The 14,380-nt window shown below is 36.5% G+C and overlaps 1 protein-coding gene across 2 annotated transcripts in view; it reads right to left on the bottom strand.

The window, feature by feature from the left end:
• The window catches only part of adamts6 (ADAM metallopeptidase with thrombospondin type 1 motif 6), a 160,563-nt gene that overhangs the window by 91,770 nt on the left and 54,413 nt on the right, over window positions 1-14,380 (bottom strand). For both annotated transcript variants that reach the window (XM_002934207.5, XM_012967138.3), the window contains 2 exons: window positions 7,414-7,457; window positions 2,549-2,654 (listed from right to left, as the gene is read on the bottom strand). In XM_002934207.5, the coding sequence (XP_002934253.2) occupies window positions 2,549-2,654; window positions 7,414-7,457 (150 nt within the window). The remainder of the gene's footprint in view (window positions 1-2,548; window positions 2,655-7,413; window positions 7,458-14,380) is intronic.

Below are 14,380 nucleotides of genomic sequence, written 5' to 3'. Positions count from 1 at the left end.
AAGAGGTATGGAGGGGTATGGGATCCCATATCTAAGGCTGATAACTTCTAGGCAAACTCCTCAAGGATTGGGATATCTTAGGCAACAAGCAAACTTTCAAGAAATCAAAGAAAAAACAAATGAGATAAATAGGAAAAATTCTATAAGAGGATCAAGCTTTTTTTTAAATAAGTAAACTTTAAATCTGTTTCATTCAAATCTACTCACTCATACAAGACCTCTTCAAATATAGATTTTCTTGACAGCTAAAAGATAATTCCACTATTCTAAAGCTCAAATAACATCTAAACTCAGAAATAATTGATGTCACAAACTTCTACATTGTCCAATATAAATGGCTTTTATGCAGGTGGTTGTGAAATGCAGCTGATGTTATGGAGACTGCTCAAAGCTTGTGGCTGGAAAACAGATCCCAACAGCTGTATCAACATTAAAATAAAAGGAACATTATATTATCAAATGGAATAGCTTGTCACTAATAATTAAAAATCAGGAAAGGAAATTGAAAGTAACAGTTTGCTTTCGTAGAAAAATAGTGCCAGCTAAGCAGCTGATAAAGGAAATGCCTAGGACATTTGTAATTCCGACACTACATGTAAAACTCCAAAATAATAATTAGGCAGCTAGTGATTGATGTAATAAGTGTAATGACTTCTACTTAAAAACACCCCCTATTACATATATCCTGACCCTCTGATTTATAGTAGTTATGAGTAAGAAAACTTTAAAGACCCATTTCATGCCAACCAAAACGGATCAGCTGCAGAAGAATGCACAGCTATGTACTTATTCTCATGAAGCAATTAAGGTCTTCAAGAAACATTATGTATTCAATTTTCTCAGAATGTTGGCTTCTGTTTTATTTGCTGCTTCTTTTTAAAGCTTGAGAAATTATTTATTTTTCAAACCCCTCAGTTAATAGTTTCTATGGAATTTTTGCCTTCAGAAATGCTCAAGGACCATGCCCTAAATATACTTTCTTCTATAAACAAATGTTGATGGCATTGGACTAGATTGGAGTGCAACTCTTCTGGATCACTAGGAATCCAGCAATGGATTTTAGGTCTGCTTAATAAAGCAGGAGAATTATTAATCACAAGAGAGAGCAAAAATGTATATATATATATATATATATATATATATATATATAGTGAACCCAGGGTGGCACTCTGCTTCAGCTCTTACCTCGGGTGCAAAGTAAATGATTTAAATATATCCACAAAAAAGACCAGCAACACCGAGAAAACACCTTGAGAAAGGTAATGTTGGCTGTTCATGCGTTTTTAATACACAATTGATATTTTTGGAATATAACTCAGTGTTGCTGGTCTTTTTTTTGGATATATATATATATATATATATATATATATATACACACGCATTATTCTAATCATATTTTTCAGTTGTTGTAATTATTTACACTCCAGGTGACTACAATAACAATATCTGCTGCAGCTGGACCAAAGCTAGTGCAATTCACTGAAACAGAAGAGTGAGTGAGGACATGCCAACCAGAACATGTTATATATTATGTGCATGTATGAAAGATAACCGCCCTTTTTCTACATTTCTAAATTACAGGAATAAAGGAAGTCCACCTTTTGCTGTAAGAGGATGCCTGCAGCAACAGTTCAGCCACAGATGGAAGAATGTAGACACATCTGCATCTAATATCCACATACATTTTAGTTGGGGGTGCACTAATTCTTTTAATACAACTTGGCTGTTATGGGATGATAAGATGTACAGTTCTTCAGCAACTGGAGGTCAAATTTAAAGAGCACTTATGGCAGTGTTTCTTAAAAATTTTCTTGGGCTACTCAAATTTGAATTGCTGAATCAACTTTGCGACCCAAACATTGGGTTAAAGAGAAGGAAAGTCACAATCGCTGGGAGGTGCACTTTAACAAAAAAGCAAACAAGCAAACAAAAAAAACACCCTGTTTTCAACTTTATTGGGCGTGCATCAGCCCTGGAGTCGTAAACAAAGAGGAAGCAGGAAGAATAGGGTCAATCTGTGGTGCCCAAGGCCAGGGCAGGTTCCTGTTAACAGTATTTGGTAAGTGAATCACTGGTGGTGCCTTTTGTGACTTTCCTTTTCCTTTAAAGTAATACATTTATTAAAACATTGTAGAAAGTCATTTTTACATTATCCAGGGGCAGTCACACAGACCCACCCTAAACAGCACAGAGACCCATCTTTGGGTTCCAAGCCATCGATTAAATCCTTATCCAAATCTCAATAACTTTTAAGAGCATTTGAAAAACACTGTATTGCATCAAGTTCAATTTGGCCCGTTATTGCTTAAAAACACTTGTGATAGAACAGCTGTGACATAATATCATTAAAACACTCACTCTAATTGTTATGTATTTTGCAGGAGAGCTTAATGAAAGAATATAATAAATTCAAAAATAATAAAATATCTGGCAAAAACCACTCAGTAGGATCTGGCATAAACCCTGAAATACACAGCTATGAACAATCCACTGAAACAATGTAAAACAGGTTGCATTATAACATATTTTGATTTTTTTTCCAACTCACTTGTGACCAATCTCATGTGCAATGGTAAATGCAGAACCCAAGCCAATGTCTTCATTAATACTGCAGCTCCTCTCCGGCTCACACATTCCAGCCACTGAGGCCAAGCCTGAATAAACAGAAAGAGACACAAAGGGTCAAACCAAGGTGTTTCAGACTTATAAATGCTTGGATTCTTTTTAATAACCTCCACATATAGAAGGAGCAGTTGGCAAGAGGTTAACTTTCTAGTCATTTACAAAATCACTGGGGGGAATTTCACTTTGCAGGCTAGACATTAATATTTTTTGAACTGCAGTCAGTGCTGGAAAATGTCTAGACTAGGGGTTAGATTTATAAATTTTACTTCTGGTAACTTGGGACCACCTAGTAACATGAGCCAAGAGAGGGAATTCAACAAAGTATTTCTACTTTAACATTCTTGAGGCTGCAGAAAGCAGAAAAAAAATGTCCACTTTATTTTTCTTCAGAGATCTGTTTAAGTTTAGTGGGTTCAGAAAAAAAAGTACAAGCAAGTTTTTATTTGACTAAAACGACAGAGGAAATGTAAATAAATAAACACAAGATAGCTATATTCTGTGCTAAAGCTTTATAAAGCCAAGCAGAGAGGTATTTGGATTTTTTTAACTCCATAAACCAGCAATAGAGATAGTGCCAATCAGCCAGTTAAACTAGAAAAAGAGGTCATATGGGGAAATGTTATAGGTTTAAATGTTATATTATGGAGCTTATTTACCATATGGGTGGAGAATTGTGCCTAAATACGCCACAGCAACATGCACATTTGCTGTTTATGCTCATATATGTTGTAATTGTCCCCCAGTTTAATGGTTGCAGAACATGTTGGGCAGATGGGCCCAAAACATGTCGGGGCTGTCTTTGCATGTTTTTTTTTAATTTCTGCCTGTATGCTTGAGATTTTATTGAGTGCAAGCCTTTATGCTAATACAGTATTTCGCTCCCCCTGGCTGATGGTTTGGGGCTTAGCACCTAAACCCAATGTTTGTCATGGTGAGATTCTACTATTTTATAAGCATTATGGGGTCCCCCTTGTTTCTCTGCACCCCATGTTGCTCTACTTAAACAGCACCCAAAAGTGTGTATGCATAAGTCCCATCCACTTGACGCTACTTCCCTAGCAGACAAAAGTTGCCTCTATGAAATATGCACTTTAACTTTTATTACACTGACACTTATTTCTGCAACTGGACTGAAATCCTGGGAATTAATAATGCTTTCTTGGTCGAAAAATACAGAATTTTGTAACAATTTCTTGCACTTTCCACTCCTTTGCTAAATGAGCCCTTATAGCATATAATGCTATCAGCATTGCCACAGACCACTGTGGATAAAAAAAGCTTGGCACTGTCTTAATTCACATAAACAAAGGTTCCTTGCTTGTCAAAATTGGTAAAGGCCACCAGGACCTTGATCTTATTTGTTATACACTTTGCTAAAGGCAAAGGAAATATGATTGTTGGACTCTTTTTGACATTACTCTTTAGCTATTGAGAGTATTAATGACATTGTCCTTTGTTGGAAAATAAAGGAACAATCAATTAGGTTAACTTAAGTGCTGACTCTGTGCATCCTCAGACTTTCAACTGATAGATGGTACTGTAGATTGGTATTTCTTAAAAAGTTTAAAATCGAATACCAAAAGCAGACCAACAGCTATTTTACTTCACTCACCATTCAGAGTGGTCTTCAAGAATAAAAATAATAGGGCTCTTTATTAACATGCCTGCCATTCACAGGTCAAAAGGCAGATGTAGAAGAGGATAAAAGTAGCAAACATGGCAAAGGACCACTTGTGTACACATAGCGTAAATGAGAGCTACCCAGTACAAGTGGATACTTCCACAAAGGTCAAGTCAATAGATAATAGTCTTTAGTCACCTAGTGGTAGGTGATACACAGAAATATGAGGGACAGACGTCATCGGCAAAGGGCAGCTGCTTTTATACAATGATCCAAAAAAAGGAGTGAATCAGTTGAAATCTAGGGAATGAGTAGAGAATTTAAAAGGAACTCATGCTGCATTTCAAGAAATAAAACGTCTGCCAGCCCTATTCGGAAGAGTAAAAAGAGAACCAGTCCTTGTTCGCTAATTCAAATAACAGTGGATACAATAAACGGCATAACTGTACAGTATTTTACTGGGGGGACTGAAAAGACCATACATTCCAATTTACTGCCTGTTACTTCTTGGAAAAATACACACTTGGATGAGAACATACCCAAAGGAGAAGAGAGTTCCTTCATCACACCAAGTCTGAATGCCCCATTACAAAATAATCCACTGACATGTTTGTTCAGAATGCATAATGAGCTCTTAAGATGTCAGCGTATGATTGGATTGGCATGTATTTTGGTTCCTGCTAAGGCAACCTGTGATTTGTTACAAACTGGATGAGCCCAAGATGTTTAAGTTTTAATATTGCAGAAGTAAATCAAATTGAGCCAAAAATAGTGGCACAAAATAATGTACTATAAAATAATTTAATACATTTCTGTTAAGTCACTTACATAGCAATTTAATCCAACCCCAAATGTATATTTGGCATCTAACACCAGATGTTACACAGTGACTGCTTTAAAATAATACCATTTTAACACAGTGATGCAAAGAAAAAGTCCATACAATACTAAAACTTTTTTTTTTAAGAATTCCCAATTGATGGAGGTAAGGTAGGTATTTGGTCCAGGGACAACTCATACTGCAGGATAGAACAGTATTATGGACAGCATCACTACACAGATAACAGAAGCAGTTCCCTGCAAAGGCTGCCACTACATACTTGCATCAGATTCAAACTCATCACACTTAATAACAATGCTCTTCCTTACATTTCAAGTCTTATCGCCAGGTACACTACAAATAAACCATCTCGAACTTTCTTCTGCCCTAGTAACCTCCTCACATTACTCAAAACTCACCTCTTCCTTGAAGCAAACACACTTACCTGCTAACCAAACACATTTCGGATATCTCATAGTGCACATTACATTCTGCTGACTCATTACCTCATAACTAACACTGTCATAACACTGTCAATATCTTGCCAACATATACTTCCCCCACAGCCACTTAACTTATACCCATCACTATAGACTGTAAACCTGGATGCAGGGCCCTTGTTATCTAATGTATCAATTTGTTTGCATATTATACACAGTGCTATGGAAAAGGTTGTTATTTTTAAAATAAAAATAATAATATTGCATGCTCTATCCCTCAACTCATGTAGTTCAGGCAGTGTGCCTCCAATACGCTAAAATGACAAGCGGCCAACACCAGATATTTTTTCTGAGAAGGTTAGGACAACACTTTCCAAGACTTTGCAGGGTTACTAGTAAATTCCCTCCTTCAAAATAATACATCATTTTCATTTCTTGTGGTGGAAAGAAGGAACACAAAGAGGGAGACAGTGTTCTCCTGGAAAGCAGTGATGAACTTTTACACCTTGGGCTCACCAGGGTACATGACATTCTTTTTTCTTTTCCAATAGCATACCTGATTTTTAAAAGAGGCCTTGGGACTGGTCTAAGACTTGGGACATTAAGTGAAACCTAACAGTGAGTAATCAGAATCTACCTATCATAAAATGGATCCAGCCTCAGATTCACTATCACACATACTCACTTTCACAATATTGGCACCTAACAGCTGAAAGATCCAAAATCCCAATATCAGATCCAGTACACTATCAACTGGTCCTCTAGCCGGCTAATCTGTGCCGTCTACAAGCAGTATCGGCAAAAGTATATTGACATGCTAAATATATAGGCCTAATATAATGCATCAATGTATCAATAATGCAAAGACAAGTTGCAACATTTTCTTGTTTATAGTGTACAATTATCCAGTGAATAAGACTAACCACAACATCTAAAGCTACGGCTTAATTATAGGTTAAAGAAAAGTTTTTCTCTTAGAAAGTTAAATGGAAGTATGAATTTGTTTTAATAGGCAAGAAACACTGACACTTTTAAAAGTCCCTGTGAGTTCCCTAATGTAGCACAATTAATACCGCCTTCCTTCTCTGCTTGGCTTGACAATATCATGTATTGGAATCCAAGTGTTATTGCAGTCCATCTGCATACTGCATTGACCAAACTCATCACTTCTTAGTCAGGAGATGGAAGCATTACACACAATTCAAACCTATGTCTCTAAATGGCACCTTTGTCTGCCATAAAAATAGTCAACATATAAGGGAAAACAAACAATGCAGCTCACTTTAATATTGCTTTATATAAATCACATTTCTGACCAATTTAAAGACATATTAAGAAAGCCTAAAAATTCAATATTTAATTAACTTAGATGTTAACTATACAAACACAAATATGTAATATTGATTGAAGATAATTTATTAAAAACATATCAGAGGTCAATATATAGCTATATCCAATGGGCAACAAAGGTATTCAATTGTGGGGCCCATTAATCAAACTGGGCAAATTTAACCTGGACATTAACCCATAGCAACCAATCAGTGCTTAGCTATTGCCCATCAGCTGCAAGAAGAATAATGAAAACAAACATTTTATTGGCTGTCATAAGTTACTTGCCAGATTTTCCCGGTGGTAATAAATGTATGCCAGTCTTTTTACAAAGGTTAGCTTCTAGAGAGATGCAGCAAATTCTAAACATTTTTGTGCTGTTTTTGTAAAAAGACAATGACATGCCAAAGCATGTTCAATAATGTTCCATTCAATTCTAGCAGGTCCCTTTTTTCAATATCACCAAAATCCTTCCATTCTGTGTCACACCTTGGTCTTCCAAAGCTGTGTCATGACAAGAAAAAATTTTTGTTCTACTGTTTGGAAAGTTTCAATAATGAACTTCATCTGTCACTTACCAAGAGTCCCACAAGGCTTGTTTTTATATGTACAGATGTCATACCTGTTGGAGAGATAAAACAACACTGTTGGTTTCAGATTTTTAAAATTCAACAATAAAATGCATGTTGACACTTTTTAGAGTTAATCTACAATCAAGGCACTGTTCTGCTGATTTAGCAATATGCTCCAGGCTACTATGAGTTTCCTGAGCTAAGGGAGTGCCTCAAATTATATAGTACATTATCAATAAAAAGGGTATTTAGTGGCAACAGCATGTAAAGCACAAGAAACAAACTATAAAATCATATCTAGATGGTACAAATGCCCGGCCACTTTACACACCATGTTCCCAAACGTTTCAGACAAGTGTTGGCGTTGCAATATCCAGAGAGGTGATATGAAACATATATGGTGGGACTGCCCCAACCTACAACCATTCTGGATCCGTGTATTCCAAACCATCTCCAAAGTGCTATGCCTAGACCTCCAACCCGACCCAGCCCTAGCACTACTCTCTAAACCTCCTGCCAACAAACAAATTTCTATTAAGCACAAGGGTTTCCTAGCCTTTTCATTAACGGCAGCTAGAACAGTCATACCCAGGCTCTGGAAGAATACCAAACCCCCAACGATTGGTGACTGGGCGATTGAGCTCAACCATATTATGAGAATGGAAGAAATGTTAGCACACACCATTAAAGCACGTGAAAACTTCACTAAAACTTGGACAACTTGGATTCTCTACAAAGAATCCCCAGAATATGGTCAACTACTAACAACCAGCAACCCAATCCAGACCCAGGTCTAAGCCCTTAGAAACCTGATAAAAACATGGGTAAAACCAATACCCTGGTGTGCCACAACACAAAATAAATGCACATACCCCTGCCAGAACATAAGACTATACCAAAAGTACAGGTATAAGTTACCATTGTAATGCTCTGCTCTGCCCAACTTGTACCCCCCTTCCTCTTAGGGGAAAACATAACAGAAAACAAACAACTACCCTCTACGGGATATGGTCTTAAGTACAGTAAATCATTACAAAAAAAAAAAACCCGCAATGATGTAACTATATAAACTGTGATAACTGCAACAGACTATTGTTACCCCTTCCTCCCTTTTCCTTTCTGTATCCCTACCCCCTCTCCCCCTATTGTGTATGTTACCACTTTTTCTTTGTAATTATTTGAAAAATGAAAATAAAGAATATATAAAAAAAAAAAGGGTATTTAGTAATTAATTCACTTATATTACATGGTAGCAAAGAAACAAGGGCATCAGAATTAATTGCTTCAGCATCTATGCCAGATGTAATGGCATACATCTGGCATTTGACCCCAAAGCTTGGCTTTTAACAGCAGCCTGGAATCTACTGAGCATGTGCAGTGTCCCAAGCACACAAAAGATGGCCTAGCAAGACCAAAGATGGGGAACTGCAATAGGCAAGTTAAGAAATGGAACGTGTTTTTCTGTCTGGGCTGGTAAGGCCAGTATATAAAACAAAGCATTTATAGCCATAATCTTTTTCAGGTATTAGTTCTCATTAAAATGCATTTTTATTGCTGGATTGGTTTTGTTCCTTTTGCCTTTTAATGGATTTTTGCAACCAGGTCCATTAATGAAAAAGATAGAGGATGTTTTAAATTAACTGCACAGAATATAAGCCAGTATAGCAGTACAGATATATTTAACTAATATATATATACAGTGGTGTGAAAAACTATTTGCCCCCTTCCTGATTTCTTATTCTTTTGTATGTTTGTCACACAAAATGTTTCTGATCATCAAAAACCCTTAACTATTAGTCAAAGATAACATAATTGAACACAAAATGCAGTTTTTAAATGAAGGTTTACGTTATTAAGGGAGAAAAAAAACTCCAAATTTACATGGCCCTGTGTGAAAAAGTGATTGCCCCCCTTGTTAAAAAATAACTTAACTGTGGTTTATCAATTTCAATTTTCAATTTCAATATCAATTTCTGTAGTCACCCCCAGGCCTGATTACTGCCACACCTGTTTCAATCAAGAAATCACTTAAATAGGAGCTACCTGACACAGAGAAGTAGACCAAAAGCACCTCAAAAGCTAGACATCATGCCAAGATCCAAAGAAATTCAGGAACAAATGAGAACAAAAGTAATTGAGATCTATCAGTCTGGTAAAGGTTATAAAGCCATTTCTAAAGCTTTGGGACTCCAGCGAACCACAGTGAGAGCCATTATCCACAAATGGCAAAAACATGGAACAGTGGTGAACCTTCCCAGGAGTGGCCGGCCGACCAAAATTACCCCAAGAGCGCAGAGACAACTCATCCGAGAGGCCACAAAAGACCCCAGGACAACATCTAAAGAACTGCAGGCCTCACTTGCCTCAATTAAGGCCAGTGTTCACGACTCCACCATAAGAAAGAGACTGGGCAAAAACGGCCTGCATGGCAGATTTCCAAGGTGCAAACCACTTTTAAGCAAAAAGAACATTATGGCTCGTCTCAATTTTGCTAAAAAACATCTCAATGATTGCCAAGACTTTTGAGAAAATACCTTGTGGACCGACGAGACAAAAGTTGAACTTTTTGGAAGGTGCGTGTCCTGTTACATCTGGCGTAAAAGTAACACAGCATTTCAGAAAAAGAACATCATACCAACAGTAAAATATGGTGGTGGTAGTGTGATGGTCTGGGGTTGTTTTGCTGCTTCAGGACCAGGAAGTCTTGCTGTGATAGATGGAACCATGAATTCTACTGTCTACCAAAAAATCCTGAAGGAGAATGTCCGGCCATCTGTTCGTCAACTCAAGCTGAAGCGATCTTGGGTGCTGCAGCAGGACAATGACCCAAAACACACCAGCAAATCCACCTCTGAATGGCTGAAGAAAAACAAAATGAAGACTTTGGAGTGGCCTAGTCAAAGTCCTGACCTGAATCCTATTGAGATGTTGTGGCATGACCTTAAAAAGGCGGTTCATGCTAGAAAACCCTCAAATAAAGCTGAATTACAACAATTCTGCAAAGATGAGTGGGCCAAAATTCCTCCAGAGCGCTGTAAAAGACTCGTTGCAAGTTATCGCAAATGCTTGATTGCAGTTATTGCTGCTAAGGGTGGCCCAACCAGTTATTAGGTTCAGGGGGCAATTACTTTTTCACACAGGGCCATGTAGGTTTGGATTTTTTTTCTCCCTAAATAATAAAAACCCTCATTTAAAAACTGCATTTTGTGTTTACTTGTGTTATCTTTGACTAATAGTTAAATGTGTTTGATGATCAGAAACATTTTGTGTGACAAACATGCAAAAGAATAAGAAATCAGGAAGGGGGCAAATAGTTTTTCACACCACTGTATATATATATATATATATATATATATATATATACAGTATATATATATATATATACAGTATATATATATATATAATTGTAATATAGTATAGATTTTAACAAAACCTATTACCAACAAATATACAGTCAACATTTTTCATTACTTATATATTTAGTGATCATAACTAGTAGTATTAAAATGAATTCTGTATCTCAATTCACAAATAGAAGTAAAAATATTTCCTGCCTTTCCAACCCTCTTTTTAAAAGTTAAATTCAGTGATATTTTAATACCATTCTTTATGAACTTAAGCTGGCCAGTAACATAAAAATCTATTCTTTTGGCCATGTCACCAAATTAGCAGATATTTGCCCAATTTACAAACTTACACATTAGGACATATTTGTACTCTGGAAATACAATTGGTCACTTTAGAGACACATGAAAAGCCATCTGATTTTGACTTAATGGGCTGAAGCAGTCCTCACCCCGATGGAATTTTCTAACTGATATGAATAATATATGATGAGACCCAAATGAATATAGATAGAGAAGGCAATCACTTTTGGACCTTACCCAGAGAAATAGATAGGCTGCCTTGGCCATGATAGGATGTGTTGGAAGCCAGTATCTGCCTATGTATGGAACCTCTAGCTTACGTTGAATTGGCAGTGTCAATCGCTGCTATTCCTTTTTAAGATTTGGAAAAGGATCTAAATGTGGTTTTAAAGATCGTATTCATCAAGTGAATTCATCCACATATTTATTAACCTATTGCACCATTTCAGTCAAATGCTCATTTTACAAACCTATTTAGGTTCCAACGACTCTAGTATGTGCAATTTCAGCAAGCAGGCACAAACTGTTAAGTATATTTACAGACTTTGGTTGCTGTCCAGTTGGACAGTACTCAATCATGTAAAAGTAAATAATTTCTTATGTCGGAGAAAACCTTTTGCCCTACTCAATACAGCAGCATAAAATAGGTAAATAAATAGTATGCCATACATTATAGATCATATGTTAATGTCATATAAATAACAGGTAATGATTATAATCAGTGAAGGATCAATGCCCCACAAAACTGCCTATAAAAATAAAATTATTATTCACTTGTTTAAGGAAACTTTGGGTGACTTAGCAATGCTTAGGCCTTCCCACCAGCGATTCACATTAGTGCCGGTGGGAAGGCATTTTGGGGAGATTAGTTGGCTACAATAGCAGAGATTTACAGCGGGCGACTAATCCCCGCCCACCCCCAGTGGGACATCTATCAGAAAGGTCTATGTAAATACAGCCATAAGCACTTAGCACTGAGTTCTCTATCAAAACAAACACATGATTTCTCAGAAACATTTTTAATTCCCATGGCCAGAGTCTGAGCAGTTCTCTCCTCTCTCCCACGAGAATGCTAAGAACGCCCTCCCCCTCCCTTAGGAATGTGTGATCTGAGCAATAAGGCTAGACTGCAAGCAGGAAGCTACTTGAAATGGCCTTATTCAAGTGAAAGGTAATAGAAAAAAAACCTACATGGGAAAAACTGTTAACATTTTCTTAACAAAAGTACAAAATGTTGTAATGTTAAGAATAGGAACCCAGGGGCATTCTGCCAAATGTGCTAGTGACTTAGTAGCTTTCTTGGCAAGCCAACGCATACGTTTAGTTCTTTAAAACATTTACATCAGCCAAAACATGAATGAATAAACAAATTTAATCGTGCTGGCAACAAAGGCATAAGTGCAAATGATGCTGAGAGAGACTGACCTAAATAGAGGAAAATATTTCAAAACTTCACGCAAAGTTTTCCTTACATCACAATTAATAAACAACTGGTAGCAGCCTTTGTGTTGAATTGGGAATATCGTCAATGGGATAATCGATAGTAATGCTTCTTTTTAAAGAAAAAAAGGCTTTGGTAAAGAAGGAGATACCTTCACATATCGAAACCCGAGGCAGATTGCTTATTTACTAACCGTGAACATAGGGCAGTCAACTACAGTAATTGGCCTAAACAAGTCTAATAATGTAAGAAAAATGAAAAACAAATGTCACGTTGCTATGGGTTACTACGCTAGCCTTAACTTGCATGGTATATTAATGAATACAAAATCAGCAGACAGAGATTCAGTGGGTGCAGGGTGGAGTGGTGTTTACTCTTATGGCCCTGACATTGGTCTTATATTGAGACTGAAATGAGGTTATACCAAGTGCATTAAATTAGTCAGAACAAGATATTTATACTTCACTGAAGTAGCAGACAAAATAAAACAGTTAGAGGCTCAAGGGATAAAAGTATTACTTTACTTCATTATAAAGCATTTAAAAATGTACATTGTATTTGCAATTTAAAATGCCCAACTAACTCAGAAGACGGATAGGAAAAGAAGGGAAGAGAAAATAAAAAAAAATGAATTTGACTGCTCTAGCCAGATTACAGAGACCACACTTTAATTCATAAAGTCAAGATATTTAACTGTAAAGAAAAGGCTGAAAGCTACTAAATATAAAGCTAGATATAGTGAAGGTAAATAGTAAAGGATTTTTTAAAGTACATTCCTATATAACTTTTTATTTTTGTAGAACTATAAAATTTACAGAGGGAGGTTATACAGGCATGGGATCCATTATCCTTAAACCCATTATCCAGAAAGATCTGAATTACGGAAAGTCTGTTTCCCATAGGCTCCATTTTAATAAAATAATTCAGATTTTTAAAACTGATTTCATTTTTCAGAACATTGTATTTGGTCCAAACTAAGATATAATTAAATCTTATTGGATGCAAAATAATCCTATTGCGTTTAATTAATGGTTTATTGATTTTTTAGCAGAGTTAAGATATGGAGATCCAAATTATGAAAAGACCCCTTATCCGGAATACCCTTGGTTCCGAGCATTCTGGATAACGGGTCCTATACCTGTACTAGTAAAAAAAAAAAAATTATCATAATTATCACCCCTTTAGATTAGAGGAACGGAGCTTCCATTTGAAGCAGCGTAGGTGGTTTTTCACGGTGAGGGCAGTGAGGTTGGGGAATGGCCTTCCTAGTGATGTGGTAATGGCAGATTCTGTTAATGCCTATAAGAGGGGCCTGGATGAGTTCTTGAACAAGCAGAATATCCAAGGCTATTGTGATACTAATATCTACAGTTAGTATTAGTGGTTGTATATATAGTTTATGTATGTGAGTGTATTGATTGGTAAGTATAGGTTGTGTGTGCTGGCTTTACTTGGATGGGTTGAACTTGATGGACTCTGGTCTTTTTTCAACCCTATGTAACTATGTAGAATACAATCTAAAATTCAAGAATTTTTTGTAAAGGATTAATATTGGTGAACTTACATCAGTATCATCAGGAATAAACACGAGCATCTCATTAAAGGGGTTTAACACAATAAACTGAGCGGCCTCATATGTTTTATATTTCACAAATGACCAATAGCTTAGGTATCATGAATGTCTCATAGTGTCTAAGGCCATAGTTATATGTCCATAAGCTTGCTGAGTCATTAGAGGGCATGAACTCAGATATGGGGCTCTGTTTCAAACCAGATGTCTTAATTTGAGACACATGTGAATTTTAGCCTTTTTAACAATTCCAGATTTGCACTAAATGCACGGCACTGAATACATCTGGTGCAAACTGATGAGTAAAAGAAGAAC

This window comes from Xenopus tropicalis, chromosome 1 (genome assembly GCF_000004195.4).
Source record: "Xenopus tropicalis strain Nigerian chromosome 1, UCB_Xtro_10.0, whole genome shotgun sequence".
NCBI lineage: Eukaryota > Metazoa > Chordata > Amphibia > Anura > Pipidae > Xenopus > Xenopus tropicalis.
The sequence above is the reverse complement of the archived record's forward strand: the minus strand, read 5'-3'. Positions and strand labels throughout refer to the sequence as shown.